The sequence below is a fragment of the Carcharhinus amblyrhynchos genome, chromosome 1, assembly GCF_965287045.1.
Source record: "Carcharhinus amblyrhynchos chromosome 1, sCarAmb.v2.hapA, whole genome shotgun sequence".
In the NCBI taxonomy this organism is placed as follows: domain Eukaryota; kingdom Metazoa; phylum Chordata; class Chondrichthyes; order Carcharhiniformes; family Carcharhinidae; genus Carcharhinus; species Carcharhinus amblyrhynchos.
The window spans coordinates 165,353,920-165,380,513 of NC_137324.1; the positions used below are offsets into that span (position 1 = coordinate 165,353,920).

The window sequence follows — 26,594 nt, forward strand, 5'->3', positions numbered from 1 at the left end:
GTAAGCTCTTTCCTTCTATTAATTTAAGTAGCGAAGAAGGACAGTCCATAAGTCTTTCCTGTGGAACTATGACTAGAAATTGCTCTACATATTAGAACCAATACCAAAAATAACAATGGGCTTCCTACAAGAGTACAATCTTTATCCAATCTATAATCTGCCCTCTGGTCCCAATAGGCACTTTCAAATGAAATATTTGATAAAAACTTGTGGAGTGGCCATGCATACATTGTTGATTGGGCTACCTTCATCCATCAACATAGCAAACTTCTCAAAAGAATAACAGATTGGGACATACGACCATTTTCAGCAGTCATGCCAGAAGTCTTTAATAACTTCTGCCCTGTCCAGCTGACTGCACAGAGCATCTCTAATGATTGCTTTGGTATAACTGTAAGAAAACCTTTTCTTTCTTTTTAGCAGGGATAAAACATCAATCGGTCAGGTTTGTCAGTAATAAGGATTTTCCTTGGATCTCTGCAATTATAGCAAAACGTAGAGACTGGTACAACTTTGGCTTCAGGTTGCAGAAACTCAGTTAATCATAAACTCTCAAGAATACATTATTCTTGCTTAATTCCATTCAGCTGCTTTCATATACCCCACCCACTAGTCCAGGTTGAGGTTTACTTTATGGAAGTGTTGTCAACATCATATGCTAAGTGCAGTAGCTCTGTTATATTTTTCTTATTCTTTTTGAGACAGATTCACTGCTTAATATTTATCGATACCAAGGCATATGTTGGTGTTCATAGCACCCAAAGCCATAAAGCAGAACTGTATCGCACCAGTTAGTCAAGAAATGATGAATGATGACATGCTGGGTCGCTAGTTTTAAGCCTGATGCTTTAAGTTTGGAGAATGATCTTAATATAGTGGTGTAGACAGAAGCATCTTTTTGTCAGGGAGTGAAATCAGAGGGGATAATCAGCAGACGCGATTGAAAGTTCACGTTCTTTCTCATGCAGGCTCCCACTCTCTCAAAAATCTTAACCTCTTTCTACAGTTTTCAAAGTAAGAAGATTATTTTTATCATAGCACAAGCAAAATGTGACAGTGCAGGCTACAAAAAGATGTGTGATAGCGGTCATATTGACTATTATTTCTCATGTTAACTGATATTGCTGTCCTCAGGCACTGTCCTTCTGCAAATCTGCTGTCATCATCTCTCTCATCGAAAAACGTAACAGCCCTCGATTTCCCCCCATCCTTGCAAAATACCACCCCATCACCAACTCTCCTTTCCTCTATAAAGCTATTGAATGTGTTGTCTTTCAAATCCAGTTCCATCATTCCTGGAATTCCAGGTTTAAATCCCTTCAATCATGTTTCCAACCCCACCACAGTACTGAGTTGGCTCTGATCAAAGTCATGTGACTATGACAAAGCAAAACTATCCCTCCTCATTCTTCTCGAACTGCCTGAAGCCTTTGACGCAATTTACTAAATCATCCTCCTCCAACATGTCTACTCCATCATTCAACTATTTGGGATTGCTGTTGCCTGGTTCCATTCATACCCATTCAAAGAATCAGAGAATCATAGAATCCTACAGTGCAGAAGGAGGCCATTGGGCCCACTGAGTCTGCAGTGACCACAATCGCACCCAAGCCCTATCCCCATAACCTCATGCATTTACCCTGCTAGTCCCCCTGAGACAATTCAGTTTGGCAATCCATGTAACCCACACATCTTTGGAATATGAGGAAAAACCGGAGCACCCGGAGAAAACCCCACACAGACACAAGGAGATTGTGCAAACTTCACACAGACAGTGACCCAAGCTGGGAATCAACTCTGGTTCCCCAACATTGTGAGGCAGCAGTGCTAAACACTGTGCCACCCCTTCATATCCATCAAACCATAGCCAGAGAATTATCTGCGATCAATCCCTTCCTGCTCCCACACCATTACCTGTGATCCTGCCCCAAGGATTCCCTCCTGTTGCTCATGCACGTTCTAACCCTGTGACATTATCAGAAGACGCATTGCAGTCTCAACATGTACTGCACCAGATCTACCTCAGCACCATCTCTTTCGATCCCTTCACCATCTTTAAATTGTCAATGTTTATGTAACGTTCAGTTCTGAATGAACAGAACTTTTCTCCATTTAAATATCAAGAAGGCCAAAGCCATTTTTTTTCAATCCCTACCACAAACTCAATTGCCTCTCCACTGACTGCATCTTGAGGTGGAACCTATTTGACACCAAGATGGGTTTCTGACTCCATATCTGTGCCATCACTGAGACTGTATTCATCCACTTCCAAAACATCCCCTGGCTTTGTCTCTGCCATAGCTCATCTGCTGCTGAAGTTCTTCCATGTCTTTGTTACCTCTATTACCCCTCTATGGGGACCATTCCAATGCTATCCTAACTAATCTCCCATTTTCTACCCTCTGTAAACTTGAGTTAATCTAAAATTCTGCTGCCCATGACCCAACTCACACTAAGTCCCATTCACCCACCATCACTGGCTTCTGATGAAATAACACTTTGATTCTACAATTCTCATCCTTGCTTTCAAATCCCTCCATGACCCCTCTCTCCTTGCTGCCTCTATGTCTAATCTTCTCTAGGCTTACAATTCTCTGAAACATTTGAGCTCCTCCAATTCTGGCATTAAGCTACCGTGATTTTTGATTGCTTTCCTTCTTTCTATTTGAAATGCTCCCACGACCAAATTATTGGTAATCTGTCCTCATCATATCCTTCTCTCACTCAATGTCAAATTTTGTTTGATAACGCTCCTTTAATTAGATACTTTACTGCGTTAAAGGTACTATAAATTCCTGCTGTTATAATCAAACCTTTCTAATGTATAGTAATAAAAGATTTAATTCATATAAGATGCTTTAGATGCAGAAATGATATGAAATACTTTACCAGGTTATAAAGGGATATAGAGAAAGTGACAGCACATTGGCTTCCCAGTCCAGCATCTGCTGAAGAATAATCTGTGATGTCAGACTGAGAATCAGACTGAAGAAAGGTTTTGACCCGTTAGAACTAATATAAACCCTTTAAAAGTTTATTAATCCATTCAAAAGATCCCTAAACTCCATTGTTAAGTGTACACAGCTGCTTTGTGAATATTTTTTCGAGTTAGTGAATGTGAAGAACTTCAGCTTAAATGCTGATGAGAATCTCAAAGGTGTCAACAGCCTGTCAACGCTTTGAAAGCTCTACAATAAGTTGTATCTTTGTAATGTAAACTGAGTTTCCAGCTGTCTCCAGTTTAATCTCTGTAATATTGTATTTTAAAGTTGATGTAACATAGTGTTTGTATGATTAGCCGTGTGATATTATGGTGTGAGGGTATGAGATCAGAAACCCCGAACTATATTCTGAAATCGGACTAGACACCAACAGTTTTCTATTTTGGCATTAATGTGAAGATAGGATGTTTCACTCCAGGCACGATTTTACTGACAAATGGGAAGCTTTTACCAAACCAAACTTTATTCAACAACATAGTTTAATTATAACAAATGAATTAGCTAAATGTTTAACAATTGAACAATATTTAAGCATGACCAGATAGTATTCTTAATTGCTAACCTATCCCTATGAGTTCCAATTCAAGCAATACTCATCTTACAGACTGAAAACCCCTCTTCAAAATCAGTTAGCAAAACACGGGCTTATGTGCTTGTACTTAGGTTATCAGTCCTAGAGTTCTCAGAGCACTTCTGGAGAGAGAGGCAGAATGCTGATTATTTTTAAAAATGAAAGAGAAACTGTACATCTTCCCTGCAAACTTAGCTCTTCCTATTAGCACATGACTCAGTCCCTGTCAATCACTCTACTCTGAAACCCCCAGGGGAAAAACCAAGTTAACACAAATGTATTAACTATGTTTAGACAAACACACCATTAGCTAAAATGAGTTATTAACCTGCAGTCTCAGTATGGAGCTGCATGTTTTTTTTACCCTAACAAATTGACTCCGTGCATCAAAGCACTGCCTCTTACAAGAAACTTGATATAAATACATTTCTTAAAGGCACAGTATCATCACAATGGTCTGTGCTATGATATGAATATCATGATGTGGAGATGCCGGTGATACTGTACCTTTAAGAAATATATTATATCAAGTTTCTTGTAAGAGGCGTCCTTTAAAAACTATGAGAATGATACCAGAACATTAGAATATCAACATAGTTACAATGCACAGTGAAAGCAGAATGCAGGAACTAAAGTGATGAAGGAAGATCATCAACATTGGTGCAATCAGTGTTCATGAACAGACTACTGGAAAGCTGGCTTGAGTGGGTACTGGAAGTACATTGAATTGATTACTTTTTTGAATGGAAAACTTACTGTACATGAAAAATTAATTAAGAAAGGCAGAATGAAATGTATCATAATGTTCTGGTTCAGCTCAGAGGGGGCACTTCTAATCTCAGAGCTCTGAATTATGCAGGAGTGTTCTCTTCCTGTAGAGGAACACTTCAGCAGTCAGGGGCATTCAGCCTTCGGACCAGACAAATCATAGAATCCCTACAGTGCAGGAGGAGGCCATTTGGCCCATCGATTCTGCACCGACCACAACCCACCCAGGCCCTCTCCCCATAACCTTATGCATTTACCCTAAGGGGCAATTTAGCATGGCCAATCCACCTTACCCGCACATTTTTGGACTGTGGGAGGAAACCCTCACAGACACGGGGAGAACATGCAGGCTCCGCAGAGTGACCCAAGCTGGGAATCAAACCCAGGTCCTTGGCACTGTGAGGCAGCAGTGCATTCAGAGGTCAAACCAGCCCCTCACACGCCTTTCTCCCACCTTCCTCACTGATTCACAAGGTAATAGTTTTTCCAATAGTCCCGATTTTCCCCTGCCCTACCACCCACAATGCATGGTACTGAACAGGTAAGTGACCAGCATTCAATTGGCATGATTACAGCTAAGTAGAATCCCTACAATGCAGAAGGTGGCCATTCGGCCCATCGAGTCTATACTGACCACAAGCCCATCCAGACCCTATGCTAGTCCCCCCCCACACTAAGGGGCAATTTAGTATGGTCGATCCACTTAACCCACACATCTTTGGACTGTGGGTGGAAACCGGAGCACTCAAAGGAAACCCATGCTGACATGCGGAGAATGTGCAGACTCCACAGACAGTGACCTGAAGCCAGGAATCAAACCCGGGTCCCTAACACTGTGGGGCAGCATTGCTAACCTCTGTGCCACCGTGCCGCATCCAGGACGACATTGAAGGCGGCCAGGGGAGGGGGGTTGGTCGTCGCCTGTGCGGTCCATGTGGACTGCAACTGTCCACCACTCCCTCTCTTCCCCCTGGTGATATCACAGCACTAACCTGCTCCAGCTGCAGTTATCACAGTTCTCAATTCACACAGTCATCAGCAGCAGCAATTTTTAATCCATTTTACTCCTTTGAGAAAGATTCTGCCAAAAAAAAAAATTCTTGGAAATAAAAGAATTAAAGGAGAAAGGCATCGAGGTGAACTAGCACTTGTTGCTGAGTCGCTAATCGATCAATATTGAGGTAAAACCCACATTCATTTCACTGGAAAATCTCATTCAAAATTCTTGGAATTTTTTTTTAAGTTTTGAACTCACATTTGCAACGTTTAAAGAATTCCGGACCAGAGATATGATTTTTGAGGATAAAACCTTTTTTGAAAGTACAAAGAAAAGGCTCTGGGGATTTGAAAGTGGTGTAAAAATCACCAACGACATTCCCCGGTACATCTGATTGCCATTTTTCCACATTTCCATCGAGTCTGCCAAAAAACAAAATCACGGAAGAGGACTGGATTTCCAATACCTCAGACCGGTCAGATTGCATTCCAGAGTTCCTTCCTGCCACCCAATCCATGATTTTTACTTTTCCTTTTTGAAAAAAACCTGGTTTCTACGTGTTTCAGTGCTGTGCCGAGGCTCCGTTCATATGGTTCTTCTCAGCGTTGGGGAGCTCAGTGCTGTACAGTCTAGGAAGCCGTGCGATATCTCCGTAACCAAGGAACGATCAGGAATTGACTGTGCCATACCATATATGGCAACCCTGCCTGTTCGGGTAAGCGTTCCAAGGCGGCCTTCACGACACACGACAACGCAGAATCGCCGAGCAAAAACTGATAGCCAAGTTCTGCATGTGTGAGGACGGCCTCAACCAGGATCTTGGGTTCATGTCACACTACCTGTAACTCCCACGACTTGCCTGGACTTGCAAAATCTCACCAACTGTCCTGTCTGGAGACAATTCACATCTCTTTAACCTGTACTTAACCCTCCCTCCACTCACATTGTTTGTACCTGTAAAGACTTGAATTCCAACTATTATCTTGTAAATTGAGTCTGTATCTATATATGATCTGTTTGTGAACACAACTCTTCAGTCACCTGAAGAAGAAGCTTGTGCTACCAAATAAACCTGTTGAACTTTACCTGATGTTGTGAAACTTCGTACTGTGATTACTCCAGTCCAATACTGGCATCTCCACATCATGAGTCATGGCTGAACAGTGCTAAAAGTGTATTGCAGTAAGCAGTTACACCTGAAAGGGCTAAGCAACCTCAGTGGCTGCTAGCTGTTGTAGTATCTATCAGTAGAATGTTGTGAAAAACCTCTGTGTGAGGAGATGCACGTCTTCAGCAGAAGCAGCTAATAAGGAAGACTAGCTTAGCTGAATTGTGACAGTGACTGATTAGAACAGATTTTCCTAACCTGTAGTCAGCATGTAGGATTTTTGATCATGAAGAAAAAACATGTGTATTTTGTACCCCGTTCTGAACTTAATTCTTTGGGCCATAATACAAAAATGTTAGGTTTTAAAGCCTTTCTTGCTTTTTTAATGTTGTGATATGTTGTAACACCCAACACTGAGAAGGACAAGTTCATCATGGGAACATCATCACCTACAAGTTCCCTTTCAAGTTGCACATCCTCCTTATCAGGTCATTAACTCCCACTCCCTCATTGGTGTAAAAGGGAGGAAATTACTGCCTGGAACTCTATGCCCATGAGATCAAGACAAAGACCCACCATCACAGAACATCTAGGGATAGACAATAAATGCAGCCATTGCCAGTCTTAGCTATATCCCATGAAGAAATGTTAAATACTTGCAACTGATGCTTGAAGCAATGTTTTCCACAGCTGCATGCATGCTGCAAAATTCTGTAACAGCGCAGTGTGGCGTTAGTGTACCTTTATGAGATGGGTTTTTAAAATCATGTTCCCCACAGCTATCAGTGATACTGAGTTGTTTATAGAAACCTTTTTATTGCTCCTTCAGTGGCTTAAATGGGGTTTGTTTATTTTTACTCTGGGTTGTGTTTTGTCCCTGCATTATTCAGAGGAACAATTGTTCATATGTTCTAAACAGTTATTTTTTTCTTTCTAATGATTTTAAGGTTTCATTTTCTGCTTTGGGCTGACTGCAGAATTAGTTTGAGAAGGGACATTAAACTGAAAGCAGTGTCTTTATCTCTTTCTGTCTCTATCTCTTTCTCTGTTTCTCTCTCTCTCTCTATCTCCCCCTCTCTCTGTCTCTTTCTCTCCCCTCCCTAGTTTTAGAAATTTTGCTGGTGAGCTGAAAGTAAAGCTTCTTGCCTTCCTGGAGTAGAGAATCTGCTGTTCGTAGCTTTACCAGAGTGTCTCCCTCGTATTCTGGGAAACTTTTCTGACTTCAAACTGTTCTGAGTGAATCCAGAGGTTAGCAGTTACGAGGCTGAGAAGTTAGGATTTTCAGTTCTCCAACTGAGGGACTCAATTCCATTAGTCTTTGCTTTGTTAAACCTGTGGAAAGGTTTTTTATTTAAAGGAAGTTTTGTTTGATTGGAACATCTTAGATATATTTGTTAAGGGTTATACATTATCATGGTTATTTTGTTTTTGTTTGTAATTGATAAAAGTTAATTGCTAATTTTCTTTCCATACGTTAACTATATTCTTAAATAAACTTTGTTTGAGAAAAGCTCCCTAGTGGGTCATTTGAATTGTACCTGAGTTGAAGCATATCATGCTTACCCTATCTAAATTCAAGGTGCAAAACGTATGATTCAGGTGGGTTCCGTAAAACACTTTGGAGTTTCTGACCTGAACCATAACAGGAGAACATTCAAAATTGCTGAATCACAGCATAAAGCAATGAAGTATTATTGATAGATTTCGCAGAGTCTTTCTGACTACACAATCAGTATATTGTGCCTAAAAGCATACAACCCTAGTCTGTAATGTGTGCATTTTATTTGCACATATTAGTTGAATTATAGTCATGCTATATTGTACTTTATGTCCCAAGATGTTATGTTTTATGTAGGGATGCTTGTGGAATGTAAATTTAAGAACATAAGAAATAGGAGCAGGAGTAGGCCATCTAGCCCTTTGAGCCTGCCCCGCCATTCAATAAGATCATGGCTGATCTGAAGTGGATCAGTCCCACTTTCCCACTTTCTCCCCATAACCCTTAATTCCCCTGTCTATCAGAAACCTATCTACCTGTGATTTAAATATATTTAGCGAGGTAGCCGCCACCACTTCAACGGGCAGAGAATTCCAGAGATTCACCACCCTTTGAGTGAAGAAGTTCCTCCTCAACTCTGATCTAAACCCTCTCTTCCTTCCTCCACCACCACCCCCCACCCCCCCGCCCGCCCCTTGAGGCTGTGTCCTCTAGTCCTGCTATTCTTTCTAAGCGGGAAGAATCTCTCTACCTCTACCCTATCCAACCCCTTCATTATCTTGTACGTCTCTATAAGATCCCCCCCTCATCCTTCTAAACTCCAATGAGTACAGACCCAGTCTATTTAGTCTCTCTTCATAGGCCAACCCCCTCATCTCTGATATCAGCCTAGTGAACCTCCTCTGCAGTCCCTCCAAGGCCAATATATCCTTACAGAGAAATGACAGTAATTCTTTAGGTATATTCTCAATAAAACTGTATTAAATTTTCTTCAGCTTTAGCAGTGCTCCCTTGTTTGTGTTAGTAAACACATCAAGAAGGGAATCTCTTTCTATAAGAGCTCCAAAATGTTTACGACGAAAGTCAAACATTGATTTCATCATTCTACTTCCCCAAGGGCAGAAGGTTAAAATGTGGCTATGTAACAGCATTACCATAATTCTGTTGGCTGTGTGTTCTCTACCATGTCTGTGGGGCATTGTTGATTGCCGTGACATAATCCAAAGGTATAATTAATGGATTGCGATCTTGAAATTGCTCCAGTGATCTTAGTGCAAGTTTGTGCTAAATTCAATACAATTTTTTACATTTCCAAATGATTATTGTGCTACAATGGCTTACTCACCCAGCCATGTTATAGGACTAAGTATTTCTAGATGGCTATCACAAATCTGACAATCTAACTGGGAAATCTCTGTGAAGTCTATGTTCTTAAAATACTGTCCAAAGCTCAAACCGTACATTGGCTATTCAGACTATAATCGATTAAATATTGTGTGTGATCGCAATGACTGAACTAAAATAATAGGTCTTCAGATGACTAAACACTTGACTGTCATTTCCTACTTGATTTTCTGTATTGTTTTTCCAGTGTTGTGTATTATAGGTCCACTTGTATATGTTTGATACGCTCATTTGAAATGTTACAGTGAACCTCCAATTGGTTTTTCACTTCCACTTGTAAAATCTGCCTTGTGACATTATTTGCTTGCTCCTTTTCACAGTTTTGTAATGTCAGAATATTCTAGCATGACAGACATGGAACGTGACCAGATTGATCAAGATGCCCAGATTTTTATGAGGACGTGCTCTGATGCCATCCATCAGCTGAGGGCAGAAGGTAAAAAGATCAAAAAGTGTGAAGCTTAAAATTTTCAAAGCCTTTTGATAAATTGGCTGAAAAGCCCAACTCCTGTAAATATACAGCTGGAATTCATAGAATCCCAGAGGGGCCATTCAGACCATTGAGTCTGTACCTACCATAATCCCACGCACACAGGCCCGATTCGCGTAATCCCACACATTTACCCTGCTAATCCCCCTGACACTAGGATCAATTTTAGCATGGCCAATCAACCTAACCCGTGCATCTTTAGACTGTGAGAAGAAACCAGAGCACCCTGAGGAAACCCACACGGACACGGGGAGAAAGTGCAAACTCCACACAGACAGTGGCCAAGGCCGGAATTGAACCCGGGTCCCTGGCACAGTGAAGCAGTATTGCTAACAACTGTGCCATCGTGCCACCAGAAACGTTTAGAACAAGTTAACTGATGGTGAGCTTATTACAGGTTGTTAGTTTTATTGGATGGCCCAAAATATTTTTTAGAGAGGTGCAGGGAAGGTGAAGGAACTTTGCAGGACCTGTCCTCCCATGGTTAAGTATCTGAGGTAGAATGCATGACACAATAGTGTGTCAGTGGTTTGTTAACAAAACATCTTAAAGGGCAAATAGTTTTTCACACCAGACATCTGTCTGAAGTTTCTATTGGCTGCTGTTTCTATCAGAAGTTCCGAGAACAATTTCCAATGCTATCTCACTATTAGTTTAGTGAGGAAAGAGTTTTGTAGGGGTTTTGGGGGAAATTAAAATTGAAAGCAAGAAGAGCCAGAAGTATGAGAGAGGCCTCAAATTGCATTGATAAATTCAAACTTCTAAGAATTTGCTAGTCTTTGTTCTCTTCATGGGCGGCAGTGGTGTAGTGGTATAATCACTGGACTAGTAACCTAGAGACCCAAGGTTGGGGACCTGGGTTCAAATCCTACCAATTACAATTTTTAGAAAAATGAAATTAAAAGTCTAATGGCCATGAAACGATTGTCATAAAAACCCATCTGCTTTGTAATGTTCTTTAAGGAAGAACCTGCTGCCCTTATCTGGTCTGGCCTGTATGTGACTCCAACATACTGTCCAACATTGTAATTGTTTTCCAGCATCAGGAAAGTATTATTTTTCCCTTTGTCACACAAGCTGTTTTTGGATCTAGTTGGCCACTGTCAAGGGCTGTTACAATGCTTTTCGTGTTGTATTTTAAAAACTCTCATTCCCCTCAAGTAGCCAAACAACGTAACAGAGTGGTTCCAAGAAGGACTTTACTATAGCCAACTGCAGGACCCTGAACGTCCATTGAGGGCATTCAGAGTGAAAATTCAGAAATACAAAGGTAATTAAAGTCTCAACATGGATTACAAGTAATTAGCATAAACCTAAAGAAGAGTTGGCGTTATCTCTGTCCAACCATAGTTATGGTTACCTCATGCATACGTCAGGATATAATGTCCAATTAAAACTTGTGCATTTTATATCATCAATAAATTATAGCTACATCCCTGACCAATGGTATCTCAACCTCCCTCTTTATTGTTCCTTGTTCCAGTGGGCACATATGAACTGCAGCTGCGCGTCATTCCATTAGATAGACCTTGAGCCTTATCTGGGCTTAGTTTAATCAAAATCTGTCATTTGCACAGAGCTTTCCATGTGTGACTGAGGTTCAGCTTGCAGTTTGTGTGATTTTTAACCCTTTCAGCCACCATGTAATTGTGGGGGGTTTTTTTGAGGACCCATTCTCAACCTGATGTACGTGTATTATGAATCCTTTCTGGAGTCAGGGGCGTCTCATCGAGGTTAATTGAGCCAACTCTTATACTCATTTAAAAATAGACAGCAGCACGCAAACAGGCATTACTTCATCAGTACGAAGGTCACCCTGGTCAAACTCACTGTCCATTCTGACCACAACTGGAGTAACTGAAACTGTCTTAGTTCTCCTTGTCATCCTGCCAAGCCACACAGCCATTGACAAACACTGGTTTTCACTCCCTCGCTTGTAATTTGTACTGATTCTGGCCAGAATTCTCCCAGTCACGTCCCAGCACTGCCAGTGAGAATGGAGAATTTGACGCTCGGCCAAAACTCCGTTCCCATCAGCAGGACCAAAGAACCCCAGATACAGGCGAGGTCGGCGAATCGGGCTTTGTGTCTTTATAGCTGACTGTAGATGTCAAATCCATGGGAAATAGTTGAAATAATTTATGAAGGAATGTTGTATTGGTTTTCTGTCCATTCCTCTACGTATAAAATGAAGGATTTGGGAGATCCTGATGAAGGGTTCTTGTTAAGTGGCTCTTACGCTGCATACAGTATTTTTCAATATGATAGTTAGTCCATGTGATTAATATGGCACAACATTGTGGATAGTTTTTGCATTAAAGACCTGTTATCTCCATTACAGCAACCAAGAATGTGGTTTCTCCCCAAGTGAAGGAGCACAGGGAACATGTATTGGATTTGCTCGATATTTATTTGAAAAGTAAGTTTTATCTATATTTTGATCAGTAAAGTGGAAAGCTTCATGACTTTAAGGAACGCTGCAAAAACGGTTATGTAAAGTATTACTGTATTAAAATGCTGACAATAATTGTACATTTCAGTGAGCTACATTTTTACAATGAAATCAAGAGTGCATGAACCCAAAATAATCAGTAACAGAGAAACTTAGAATCCTAGACTGCAAAAGGAGGCCATTTGGCCCATCAAGCTTGTATCAACAATGATCCCACCCAGGGCCTATCCCCATAACCCCATGTATTTACTCTGCTAGTCCCCCTGACATTAATAGATAATTTAGCATGGCCAATCCACCTAACCCGCAACATCTTTGGACTGTGGGAGGGAACTGGAGCATCTGGAGGAAACCCAAGCAGACACAGGAGAATGTGCAAATTCCACACAGACAATCACCTGAGGCCAGACTTGAACCTGTGCCCCTGGCACTGTGAGGCAGCAGTGCTAACCACTGTGCCACCGTACTGCCAGAGAGTGACTAGAAACCAGCGCCAGCGAGTGCTGACCACACACTAATGCAAGCCAAAGTACAAGCAGTCCTTGACTTGACGGCATTCAAGTTACGACAGTGTTATTATTTGAATTACAAATTTTATAAAATTGTGCCATCTTTCAAATTTGCAACATTGGTTTTGACATCAGGATGCCATGCCAACGAACAAGCTCATTCATACGTGCATTGACATTCTGCACTACCCCTCTCGCTGACTCGAGGCACTCAGTTGCTGCTCCAACATGTTTTTACTTAGTGAATCATTGTTTCCAAACTTTTCTTCAAATTTATATTTTGCAATATTATTTTATTGCTTTTTAAAACATTTATGGATTGAGCCCAAATTTCAGGGTTATTTTGGTGAAAAGGGGCAGTACAGTGGCAGTGGTTAACACGGCTGCCTCACAGCGCCAGGGGTCAAGGTTCGATTCCTGGCTTCGGTCACTGTAGGTGGAGTTGGCAAGTTCTCCCACGTGTCTGCATGGGTTTCCTCCAGGTGCTCCGGCTTCTTCCCACACTCCAAAGATGTTTGGGTTAAGTTCATTGGCCATGCTAAGTTACCCCTTAGTGTCAGGAGAATTTGATAGGGTAAATGCATGGGGCTATGAGGATAGGGCCTAGGTGGAATTGTGGTTGGTGGATACCCGATGGGCCAAATAGCTTTCTCCTGCACTGTAGGATTCCATGACTCTATTAGGTTTTAATCCTTGGTTTAGGAACCAATTCCCAATTTAAAACACTGTCCTTATGGGGAAAATCAATTCTGACTTGCAGCATTTTGACTTGAGGACAGCTTGTAGATGCAAAATTACAGTTGAAATGTATGGAAAAGGTAGTCATAATAGGTTAAATCACTAAAAGAATAGTGTTACATTTTTCATTTTTTACCTCAGATCTTCTCTTCGTGCTTGACATCAAAGGGCAATCCTATAAAGTGGGCTCTTTCTTCTTGCAAGCTGGAGTCTAACTTTATGCATGCAATATCTACTGATGTAATGAACCCAGAGGTCAGACTGAAGTCCATGTCATTGTCTTTCGGTTACTGGATGTGTTACAAGCCCGTTTGTGATTTCTTAGACCTTCAGAAATGTTAGAACAGACACCTATCAGCCACTGCACAGTTTGAGCTACAACACAAATATAAGGATAATAAATAGATAAGGAAAAGACAAATTGCAAATTTACCATTATACGCAGAACATGCCGATACAGAAAATAATTAACACTCAAAATTAAAATTGGACTTTTGGCAAAAAAACTTTACAGGGGGTTTAGGTTCTTATTTTGATGGAGCTTCCAGATGTGTCTCAGTCCTGTTATCTTAGGAATATACTCCCTTAGATCTACGCAGGTACTCTTTGAAATTGACCCAGAACAAAGGATTTTGATATATGTAACCCCTGCGATTGCATCATCTCTCATTTCCAAGGAGGAAATTGCCTGTTTCTAGCTATTGGGAAGGACTGAAATGTTTTCCTTTGAATATAAATCTTTTTAAACAAGGCATGACAGCTCTTCTCACACACCCTTAAATGAACGAACCACGAAGAACTGTTGCACACTTGCTTTCAGTTCTGCTGAAGTTCTTTGAAAATTGGCAGTCTCATGTGTCTTGCAGTCCACCCTTGGAATTCTAAGGCATTCAGCAGGAGGTTGAGCACTCTTCAGTGAATCATTCACTACTTTTCCCAAAACCTGTCATCTGGGAAAGCCCCAGGATCCAGAAAATGCCTTGCTGGATTCTATAATGCTTGGATTCAACTGCTGTCGTTTTGCTGAAATTACTCCATTGTTCCATACTCTCCCAAGCACTTCTAAAAATAGTTAAAATCGAATCACTGCAGAAAGACAAATGCTTGCGTGTGTGCTGCAAACCCATTGTTAATATCCTGTCAATTACGTTATTCAGGTTAAGAGAAACAAGTGATAGGTATTATATCTTTGTGCAGATATAAATAGGGATAGCTGAGACACTGGGTTGAGTGGGAGGAGAACTTTGAGACTGAACAAGTCAATAACATCTCAATGTTTTAAGAAAAGCTGCGCTTTGGTTTTGGCTTCACCAGCCAGCATGGATCCTATTAGCTCTCATTTCCGTCTTCAGCAATAATTATGAAATATTAACCAAAATTTTACCCCTTAAATGAGTTGACACAAATGGTGTCCGTATTGGAGTTTCATGTAGGGCCAGATTCAATGTGATATATTGAATATAGTTCAGTAGTGTAATGGAACTACTCCAATCCTTTGCCGCAAATGAAACAATTTGCCCAGATAGAATGGAGCTTTCTGGGGCCCAGTTATACCATTTTGATTCTAAGTGTTGGGTGGACTTGAATCTGGGAATGTTTCAGATCCAACTTTTAGGCCGTTCTCAGGAGCCCCCATACGCAGTCTGCCTGAAAAAAATCAGCAATTCTGAATCACACTGCAGAAGCTTGTGGGCGGGGCTTAACGCCCCGAAACGCTGCAGCTCTAATCATCCCCCATCCAATAATTCACAGTGTGCAATGATGACTTTAACTTTCTTTTTACTTAAGACTGGCATAACCATTGAACCCTAGTCAATGATAAGGAATTACATTTTGAAATCATTGACCCCAGGTTGGAGAAGCAAAGTGCCTCTTTGTTGGGCAGCACAATGGCACAGTGGTTAGCACTGCTGCCTCACAGCACCAGGGACCTGGGTTTAACCTGGACCTGGAGTTTGCATGTTCTCCCCATGTCTGTGTGGGTTTCCTCTGGGTGCTCCAGTTTTCCCTCTCAGCCCAAAGATGTGTATGTTTGGTTGATTGGCCATGCTAAGTTGTTCCTTAGTGTCAGGGGGGCTAGCAGGGTAGATATGTGAGGCTAAAGCGATAGTGCCTAGATGGGATTGTGTTTGGTGCAGATTTGATGGGCTGAATGCACTGTAGGGATACTATGAATGGAGACATAATATTTTCCAAACTTGAAACTCAGATGAACACACACTATTTCTTCCCCCACCCCTCCCCAGTGCTGAACTGATCAGAAAGAAAAGTCAGCCAACACTTTGGGAAAGAGCAAATGATTTGTGATGAACACAAATCCTAATTTAAAGAACATAAGCAATAGGAGCAGGAGTAGGCCATCTAGCCCTTCGAGCCTGCCCCACCATTCAACAAGATCATGGCTGATCTGAAGTGGATCAGTTCCACTTTCCCACTTTCTCCCCATAACCCTTAATTCCCTTGTCTATCAAAAACCTATCTACCCATGACTTAAATATATTCAGCGAGGTAGCCTCCACCACTTCAATGGGCAGAGAATTCCAGAGACTCGCCACCCTTTGAGTGAAGAAGTTCCTCCTCAACTCCGATCTAAACTGCACCCCCACCCCCCCTTATTTTGAGGCTGTGCCCTCTAGTTCTGCTATCCTTTCTAAGCGGGAAGAATCTCTCTACCTCTACCCTATCTATTCCCTTCGTTATCTTGTATGTCTCTATAAGATCCCCCCTCAGCCTTCTAAACTCCGAGTACAGACCCAGTCTATTCAATCTCTCCTCATAGGCTAACCCCCTCATCTCCGGTATCAAACTAGTGAACCTTCACTTTACATGTGTCCTTCAATGCAAAGATTTTACAGTGAAATTTTAATTTTGACAGAAGAATAAATGAACGAAATTGAATCTTGTTCTATTCACCATCTGGTGAACCTAGCTTTTGATTATTGGAATTATGGAGGGATTTACTCCTATGAGGAGTAAAATCTTTGGAGTCCAGCAGTCTCCCTGAGCTATTTCCACATACAGAGCATCCTGGTGGTTGACTGCAGAGGAGTGTTGATGGCGATCTGTCTACCTGTCAAGCCCATCTCTCAATCTGACACAGCTGATTTGCTTTGGATTGGGAAATAGTTCTTTTTAAATCCGCAACAAACAAAATCATATTTCCCCAATTTTAGTGTCCATTCTTTGAGTTGTGTGTACTTCCTGAAGCAGTACACACAATCCTTCCTCAATAATAAAATGCGTATGTTGCTAGGGGTTGCAAATTTACCCCCAAAAACGTGTTATGTAAAATAATTACCTTTTTGTTCAGGTTTAATATATCTCATCTTTGTAATTTGGCAGATGTCTGTAAAGTGTACTCTGAACAAAGAGCAATTCGAGTCAAACGGGTAGTGGACAAGAAAAGATTGTGAGTACAGTAAAATAACAAAGCTCAATTTTAAAGGACAGCCTGCAATTTGTGAAGCAGTGTAGTGGGTGGGATTTTCCAGCTGCACTCGCCACGAAACCGGAGTGTCCCGCCCGAGATTAACAGACTTTTCTATTTGGTTATCTATGCCTTTTAACTTTGACAAAGGATGATCTGGACTCGAAACATCAGCTCCTTTCTCTCCTTACAGATGCTGCCAGACCTGCTGAGATTTTCCAGCATTTTCTCTTTTGGTTTGGGACTTTTTCTATCGACTGCCCCTCACCCACTACGATTCCTGTGGCAGGCAGAATGGGAGGATTCACCCGATTGACTGAAATTGACCCTCCTGAGAGTACAGCACTGTTATATTTTCTCAGTTCAGTCATTATTTTTGGTTTTCCATTAATTATTCACTGCTAAAAGTGTGGTTATCATCAGCTGTAATGGTGTGAACAGAATGTTCTGCGAAAGCTCTGTATTTAATACAGCTTCTGTCAGAGAATTCATATTTGACAATTCCTTTCTGTCAATCTGTTGGTTGAACATTGAACTGAGGCACAGGCCGGAATTTCCTGGCCCCTCCTGCCAGCTAGGATCTTTCAGTCCTGCTGAAGTCATTGGATGTTTGAATGGCCTGTCACGTCCGCCACAGGGTCTCCCACTACGGCAGGGCTGGAAAATTCCAGCCCAAATTAAATGTTACTCCACACACAATAAGGGAGTGCGGGAATGAGTGAGAAAGGGAACGAGTCAGGGAAAATTTGGAGAGCAAATAGTTCGCCACTGAACCATTTCTTTTCTTTCTTGACCAGCAAGTCATTATCTGTGCAGAGCACCCAATTTGCACTTAAACTCCATGCTGAGGTTGTGCGCCATTTATAATAGTGATTACAGGAATTTTAAATACCCCACCCCTTCCCCCTCCCCAAAATCATGGATGCGTTTGTATTGCATGAGATGTGAAAATTTTAAAAAACCCAAACCAGCCCATCTCCAGCTCTCAGAGGTGTGCCAGTGGATGGACCACCAACCCATCCCCAGGCTAGCTAGCTCAGTTGGTTAGACAGCTATCAAATTAATGCAAGCAGCATGGGTTCAATCCTGATTCCAGCTTATTTAGGGCCCTGCCTCCTTACCCTCCCTGCAGTTTTATTTTTAAAAATCACAGCACTTTGCTGTAATTCAGCAAAGAACTTCAATAAGAAGAATCAAAATTACAGAAAATTTAAGACTAACTCGTTTATGATATCTCCATTGCAAACAGACCACTGAGACCAATTTGTCATAGTGTTTTCATTAGAAATTATGCTGCACTTGAAGATATCATAGCTCAACTGGACCAATTTCAGTGCAGATGGAACTGTTGTAATTGTGCCCATGGGTGTTCAGTTCATTTGGTTCCACATTGAGAACAAATATGAAATGCCATTATATGGCCATGTTAATATCGCTTGGGTGAATAGTTAGTAGTGGTTTGCTGCTCTGAGAGTTTCTGTAATTACTGTAAAGCGATTCTCTACTCTCTGTCTGTTTTCTTGCCTTTTCACATCGTTTTAAACAGAAAACAGAAGGGATGTTAATTGTTCCTGATACTTTGATATTTTTGCTTTGCCTGAATTTGGTTAACATACAAGATGGTCCATTTGAGGCCATGGCCTAAAGTATTCCCATGATTTCCACAGATTGCTTAGTAAGTTTTATAGCAGTCACTTGTGGTTAAGATCTAATTTCAACTAAATATTTAACTCAGTACGGCAGCATTTATATAACAAACTGAACCAGGATATTCAGGCAAGCAAGAGGATTGCATGACCATAAGAAATGGAGAGAGTGAACATTTCATGTGTAACAGAGAGAGCAAATGAAAGTGACAGCTGAAAAGTAAGTCGAGAAATCTGCTGAAGCAGGGAATGGAATTGAAATATAGTACAGAAATAGAATATGAACAGAAGAAACACACTAGATGAAATAATAAATTAAATTAAAATGTACGCAACTGCACAGATGGCTCATTTGCTCCAGTTATTTCTAGCAGAGCTGTACAGATCGTTAATAATTGCTTTTCAAATATCATTTATAACGTAAGCAGTGAAGATGGCCTCTGAGGTACAGGAATATGAAAGCTAGCATGATTGACTGAGATAAATTGTATATATTTATGATAATGTTATTTTTGCTTTGAAGAAAGCTATGATCTTGTAAATCAGGAAATTTAGGGTTAGGTACATCTAAGCTGTTTGCACACGATTCTGACAGATCTATTTTTCATAGGTCAAGACTCGAACCTGAACAATATAGCAACAGAACATTAGTATCATCTTCGGAGCGTATTCCTTCCATCAAGCCCGAAAATTCAGAGGAGCTTGCCTTAAAAGATGAAAGCAATGGTTTGTAACAGTAAATATAGTGAATTCATGCAGTGTTTGCGACGAAAGAAAGGCTTTGTTATTTTCCGAAGCAATGAAAATGTATTAATAGTCATTGTTTCTTTTTCCACACTTAGTGGTGTACAACTCAGATTTTTCTTCTGTTCCAATAGCATGATTTTTTCTGGAAAAGGCATTTAGTTTGGGGTGTGCCACTCTGCATCAAGCATGGCTGACCAATGAGCCTCCCTCTCTTACCACCTGCCATTGGCGTATTTTGCAGGCTGACACATGTCCTGTTTGGCCATGTTATGAACATACCTTCTTTGACCATCAAGCCCTGGGGTGGGACGCGAACCCAGAGTTTCTGACTCAGAGGCAAGAATGCTACCTATCGTACCATAAGACCACCGGGTATTAATAGTAACTGGTAGAAAATGAACGCAAGCAGATGATAGAAGTTTGAAGCACCAGAAGACTAAATTTACCAATGGAATGTAGCTAAAACTAGTAGAATTATAAATAGTATCTTAATTATTTACATGATGTAGGGAATTTAAAGATTTTGTGAAATACTATGCAGTAATATGTTGCGAAATTAGAGAGAAGAAGTGCTCTAGTTGTCTACTTTTTCACAAATCAGTGAAAGATGGTAATGATCTATACAAAATGTGAATTCGGCTTTACACTTGTACAGCTAAGATCTCTCATTCCTACGATTAATCGGAGAATTTTAATAATTTTAATTCAGGTCTGAGATGTTTGGGAAGAAGGTACTTAAAACCTGAAAAAGAGACCGTGTGGGTGAATTGAACTGATTCGTCTGTTTGGCTGAGGCATATTTTCCTTCTGTAACTTTGATCTCCTTGAAGTTAGCAAAGTAACGTTGGAAGTGGACAAATTTATTTTAGCTAATGTAGATAACACTGACAAAATAAGCTTTCTCGCAATTCAGTTTGCTTGCGAGGCAGATTTGGGAAATTTAAGTGTAATGCCTGTTACATAGATTATATAGAGTTACATAGACTTTATAGCATGGGGACATGATATTCAGAGGACAGGCCAGTATTGATGTTTACGCTCTACATAAGCTTATTTCATCTCAGTCTGACTTAGGGCGACACGTGGGACAGTTCTATGGTTAGTACCATATTCTTCTGTTTGTTGTCTCTTCATGCTCACCCAAGTTCCACTTCAATTCCTTTATGGTTCATTTAAGTACATTTGTGATAAAATTGTACAGCGTCAATGTTAAAATTACTTTTCACAGATAAAACTTTTTCAGAGGTACAGGATAATTTGGATCCTTGGGAGGAATCAAAAGAAGATGAGCTTTCACCGGAAGAAATTCAAATGGTAAATTCTGTTCTTAAGCATAATTAAGTACTTGAACAAAGCCCTAAACTTGTTCACCAGATGTTTGTTTTCGAATGACTTCAGCTGTAGTCTCTGATCCCAGAAAGATCCCAGATGATTTCTTTTTAGGCAGTAGGTTGTAATTTGTACCACGGTATCTTTTTTCTCTTTCCGTGACTTCAGTAATGAGGAGTTTTGGTACTGACTTATGGTCCTCATTCTTCCAAAGCAATTTAGCTGTCACACATCCTTTCAGCCAACTCTTTCTTTGATTCTGAGCTGTCATAAAGTTCAGAGTTTATTTATTAGTGTCACAAGTAGGCTTACATTAACACTGCAATTAAGTTACTGTGAAAATCCCCTAGTCACCACACTCCGGTGCCTGTTTTGATACACTGAGGGAGAATGTAGAATAGCCAATGATACTTTATTCTTGTGAAAACAGCAAATGTTGGATATACTCAGCAGCTCAGACAGCTTTTGAGGACAGGGCAATGATCCAGCTGAAGACCTTTGGTGAGTCCTGGACAACTTAGTCTACTTCTCTCTCCACAGATGCTGCCGGACCTGCTGAGCATATTCAGTATTTTCTGCTTACGTTTCAGATTTCCAAAGTCCACAGTATTTTGACTTTGTATTTGTCTGTTTTACATTGTCATGAACTACAACTCCCTGATTCCCCAGCATCACATTTGGGAGTGAGGGTACTGCAATGATGTGCCAGGTGATCCCTCCGGGAAGTTCCCACAATGGGATTTATACAGCAGTTGTCCAAATGTGCCTCCCTCCTCCCCATCCACCCAGCCATAAACCACTTCCCAGTGAAACTTACCTGCTCCTTTTCCCTTTAAACATCCTCTTTATGGCAGCCGTAAAGAGAGGGAGCCATGATGTGGACTGGGGTGGGCACAGTAAGAAGTCTCACGACACCGGGTTAAAGTCCAACAGGTTTATTTGGAATCATGAGCTTTCGGGGCGCTGCTCCTTCAGGTGAGTGGAGACACTGGAGTCACTCCCAAAGTTTGTGATTCCAAATAAACCTGTTGGATTTAACCTAGTGTTGTGAGACTTCATAAAAAGGGGGAATTAATGAATTTGTGTAAGGAGAGCTACAGTATAGGGTATATCGTAATGAAAGTTCCTTTTGCAGGTAGTGAGAATTGGATTAGTTGGTTCAGAAATGCATCTTTTGAGTAGGATTTCAAATAGTGAAATGAAGTAAATCAAAGTACTCTTTGGAAGTCCTAGCAGCTGAAATAATGAACAAAAGAAAATGCATTTATGTATCACCTTTCATAACATCCAGACATTGAAAAACATTTGTCAGCCAAGAATACTTCTGAAGTGCAGATACTTCTCCAATATAGGGCAACATAGCAAATAAGCAAATAAAGCACTTCATAGTGTTAATTGAGTATTCACAAAAATGCCAGGTTGCCCTTGTTCAAATAGAGCCGTACAATCTTTTACCTGAGAGTGAAAATCACTGCTCAATTCAGTGTTTCATCTTCTGGGCCATATTTAGTATGCAACTTTCCCTCAGTGCAACAGGAAGCATTGGCTTAGCTATAGGACGGCAGAGTGGCACAGTGATTAGCACAGCTGCCTCACAGCTCCAGAAACCTGGGTTCGATTCCTGGCTTGGATCAGTGTGTGTGTGGAGTTTGCACTTTCTCCCCATGTCTGTGTAGGTTTCCTCTGGGTGCTCTGGTTTCCTCCCACAACCCAAAGATATGTGGGTGGCCATGCAAACTACCCCTTAGTGTCCCATGATGCGTAGGTTAGTGGGGCAAATATGTGGGGTTATGAGCATAGGGCCTGGGTGGGATTGTTATCAGTGCAGACTCGATGGGCAAATGGCTGCCGTCTGCAGCGTAGGGATTCTGTGATTCCACGTGCAATGTGTATTCAAGTTCCTAGACTGGGACTTAAATTCATCACGTATTGACTCAAAGGTACTGGCGAGTCAACACTGACACTAATGTTTGCGTTTACTCAATATGCTCAGGTATAAAACTGAAAGTGTATGTCACTAATTGGGGTCAAATTATAGGAATAATTTAACATGCTGGAAATGGTCTCACTTAGTTAGCATCTTGTCTCGTGAATTAAGTTTCCAAAATCTGTGAATTCCTTATCAGTTCATGCTTCAGTATGCTCCTCCAGTATTGAGATATTTAAAGTAGCAACTTTCTCTCATCTCCTGACTTCAGGTTAAGCTGCTACTACCAATTTAAAATCTGAAGACAGTTTTGAGGATAAGGAATATTAAACTCAACATTGAGGATTAGGACTGAAAGCAAGAGTCAAGGGTTGACATTTAAATGCCACTACAGTGGGAGAGCACAATAGAAACTGTTATGAGGGAGAAGAAAATAACATAGATGTGAACATTAGCCAACAGGGGGAATATTTTGATGGATAATACGTTTGATGTTGACTTCCATGCATAAAGGGTCACAGTTTGTGGTCTTTGTCAGTTGGATTGGGTGTGGGGCAGTGAAGGTTCCGATTACATTATAGAATCATAGAATCCTACAGTGCCATTCAGCCCATTGCGTCCGCACTGACCATAATCCAACCCAGGCCCTATTCCCATAACCCTCATGCATTTACCCTAGCTAATCCCCCGACACTACAGAACAATTTATCATGGCCAATCCATCTAATCCACGCATCTTTGGGCCGTGGGAGGAAATCGAAGCATCCAGAGGCAACCCATGCAGAATGAGGAGAATGTGCAAACTCCATGCAGGCATTGAAATCGAACCGGGGTCCCTGGCACTGTGAGGCAGCAGTGCTAACCACTGTGCCACCATGCAGCTTTATACATAAGTACTGTTGCTAGTAATCTGCAAAGTTATAATAGTTATGCAGACTTATACCAGATCTACTAAACAGGCTATGGAGTTATAATAGTTGCGCAGACTGTTACCAGATCTACAAAGCAGGCTGCAGAGGCTCTTTTCTCTAGAAAAGAGAAGGCTGGGAGAATGACTTATTAGCGTTTTGTAAAGTTATGAAGGCATTTGGTAGGTAGATATAAAGAGATGTTTCCACGTGTGGAGGACTTCATAACTAAGAAACATAAATTTAAGTTGGCCACTCATAAATCCATTAAAGAATTTAAGAGAAACTTCTTTACCTAGGGAGTGATTAGAAAGAGAAATTTGCTACCACATAGAATAGCTGAGGCAGATAGCATTAGAAAAGCTAATAGAATATTATAATTTATTATGAGGTGAATTTATTGCAAAAGTAGGGAAGTTATGTTTCAGTAGTGCAGGGCATTGTTGAGGCCACCATGGAAGTGCTTTGTACAGTTTTGGTCTCCTTTTTTAAGGAAAGATGCAAATGCATTAGAAGCAGTTCAGAGAATGTTTACTAGACTAATACCAGGAATGGACAGGTTGTCTTATGAGGAGAGGTTCAAAAGGTTAGGTTTGTGTGCACTAGAGTGTAGAAAAGGAAGAGAAAATCCTGTGGGATATTGACAGGGTGGACGTGGAGCGGATGTTTCCTCTGGAACCAGGGGTCACTGTTTATAAGGGGTCACTCATTTGAGACAAAGATGTAGAGAAATATTTTTTCTCGGGGTCATGGGTCTCAGTAGCTCTCTTCCTCGAAAGGCGGTGTGGGGAAGCAGAATCTGGAAATATTTTTAAGGCAAAGCTTGATAGATCCTTGATTAAAAAAGGGGTAAAAGATTATCTGAGATAGGCAGGAATGTGGGGTTGAAGTTACAAGCAGATCAGCCAGGATCTTATTGAAAGGTGGAGTGGGCTGAATGACCTCCTCCAGCTCCTAGTTCGTATGTTCGTAGATACGTGATAGAAAAACACATGAGGGAGAAGAAAGGTAGAGGGATATGCTGATAGAGAAGAAAAGAATTACAGTGGAATTAAGGAGGCTTGCGTGGAACAGGGGAGACAATGGCCTAGTTGTATTATCACCAGACTATTAGTCCAGAAACTCAGCTAATGTTCTGAGGAACCGGGTTTAAATCCCGCTGAGGCAGATGGTGGGAATTTGAATTCAATAAAAAAAGACACATCTGGAATTAAGAATCTACTGTTGACCATGAAACCATTGTTGATTATTGGAAAAAACCCATCTGGTTCACCATTGTCCTTTCGGGAAGGAAATCTGCCATCCTTACCTGGTCTGGCCTACATGTGACTCCAGAGCCACAGCAACGTGGTTGACTTTCAACTGCTTTCCAAAATGATCTAGCAAGCCACATAATTCAAAGGTAATTAGGGATGGGAAATAAATGCTGGCTCAGCCAGCAATGCCCATAACACATGAATGAATAAGGAAAAAGAAATTGGCATCAAACCAGCATCTATTTCAATACTATAAATTCTGAGAGTACAATTAAAAGAAGAACATAAAAGTAAAATAACAGTGGAGAAAACATGATAGTTGGGTTAAAATAATAGCTATCAATGTTGTCTTTACTGAGCTTAGGCAGCAGTTGTTAACTAGCCGTAAACCTGATTTGTGCATTCCAAAGTTACTAAATTTCACTCTGATTTTATTTGAATGATATAAGATGTTCACAGTTTCTTTGCTGCACTGAATGAAGCAGGGTATGCCAGCTCTCCGGGCATAAGCTAACATTTCCAGGAGTTGAAGGCCTCTCTCTCCTCAACACCAGTGCAAGCAACCTGGGAAGGAAAAAAAGAGGGGCCTTAAAAAAAAAGTTACATTCATTTTTTTTGAACACTTTCATTTATTAGTTATGAAATCGTAGAATCTATGGCACTGAGACTGGCCCTTCGGCCCAAACTGGTCCACGCTGACCAAAAAGCCCATCTAAGCTAAGCCCATTTGCCTGCATTTGGCCCATATCCCTCTAAACCTTTCCTATCCATGTATGTGTCCAAATGCTTTTTAAATGTTCTCAATGTCCCTGCCTCAACCACTTCCTCCGGTAGCTCATGCCAGATAAGTACCATCTTCTGTGTAAAAAAAAAAGTTGATCCTCAGGTTCCCATTAATTCCTACCCCTCTTAATTTAAATCTATACCCTCTAGTTCTCAATTCCCCAACCCTGTGAGAAAGACTGAGTGCATTCACCCTATCCCCATGCCTCTCATGGTCTTATACACCTCGATAAGATCACCCCTCAGCCTCCTGCGCTCCAAAGAGAAAAGTCCTAGCCTGTCGCTTGATTTGATTTGATTTATTATTGTCGCATGTATAAACATGCAGTGAAAAGTATTGTTTCTTGTGTGCTATGCAGATAAAGCATACTGTTCATAGAGAAGGAAATGAGAGAGTGCAGAATGTACAGCCATAGCTAGGGTGTAGAGAAAGATCACCTTGATACAAGGTAAGTCCATTCAAAAGTCTGACAGCAGCAGGGAAAAAGCTGTTCTTCAGTGGGTTGGTACATGACTTCAGACTTTTGTATCTTTTTCCCGATGGAAGAAGGTGGAAAAGAGAATGTCCAGGATGCAAGGGGTCCTTAATTATGCTGGCTGCTTTGCCAAGGCGACAGGAAGTGTAGATAAATCAACGGTTGGGAGGCTGGTTTGCGTGTTAGATTGGGCTACATTCACGACCTTTTGTAGTTACTTGCTGTCTTGGGCAGAGCAGGAGCCATACCAAGCTGTGATACAACCAGAAAGAATGAGTCCTGGCAACATCCTTGTAAATCTCTTCTGCACCCTCTCCAGTTTAATAACGTCTTGAAATCAATTTCACTATTTGCCATAAGGAGATTTGAATCCGCACTGGGTTAGTGGTCCAGTTCCAAAACCTCTGGATTACCTTTTTGACTTATTAAGCCTGTTCCATCCGTTTTATGCAGTTGAAATGAAATAACTGTGTCATGTGTTGATGATTAGAGAAAAGGGATGTTTGATTCATAGTCAAGAATCATCCAGTCAAAAATTAGGAGTCAGTTCATTTTGGG

The 26,594-nt window shown here is 41.0% G+C and overlaps 1 protein-coding gene across 1 annotated transcript in view; it reads left to right on the plus strand.

Moving 5' to 3' along the window:
- Positions 1-26,594, plus strand: part of stx18 (syntaxin 18) — a 147,017-nt gene that overhangs the window by 105,234 nt on the left and 15,189 nt on the right. The window contains exons 3-7 of the mRNA XM_080194928.1: positions 9,669-9,784; positions 12,180-12,257; positions 16,880-16,946; positions 19,221-19,336; positions 20,586-20,671. Of these exons, the coding sequence (XP_080051054.1) occupies positions 9,669-9,784; positions 12,180-12,257; positions 16,880-16,946; positions 19,221-19,336; positions 20,586-20,671 (463 nt within the window). The remainder of the gene's footprint in view (positions 1-9,668; positions 9,785-12,179; positions 12,258-16,879; positions 16,947-19,220; positions 19,337-20,585; positions 20,672-26,594) is intronic.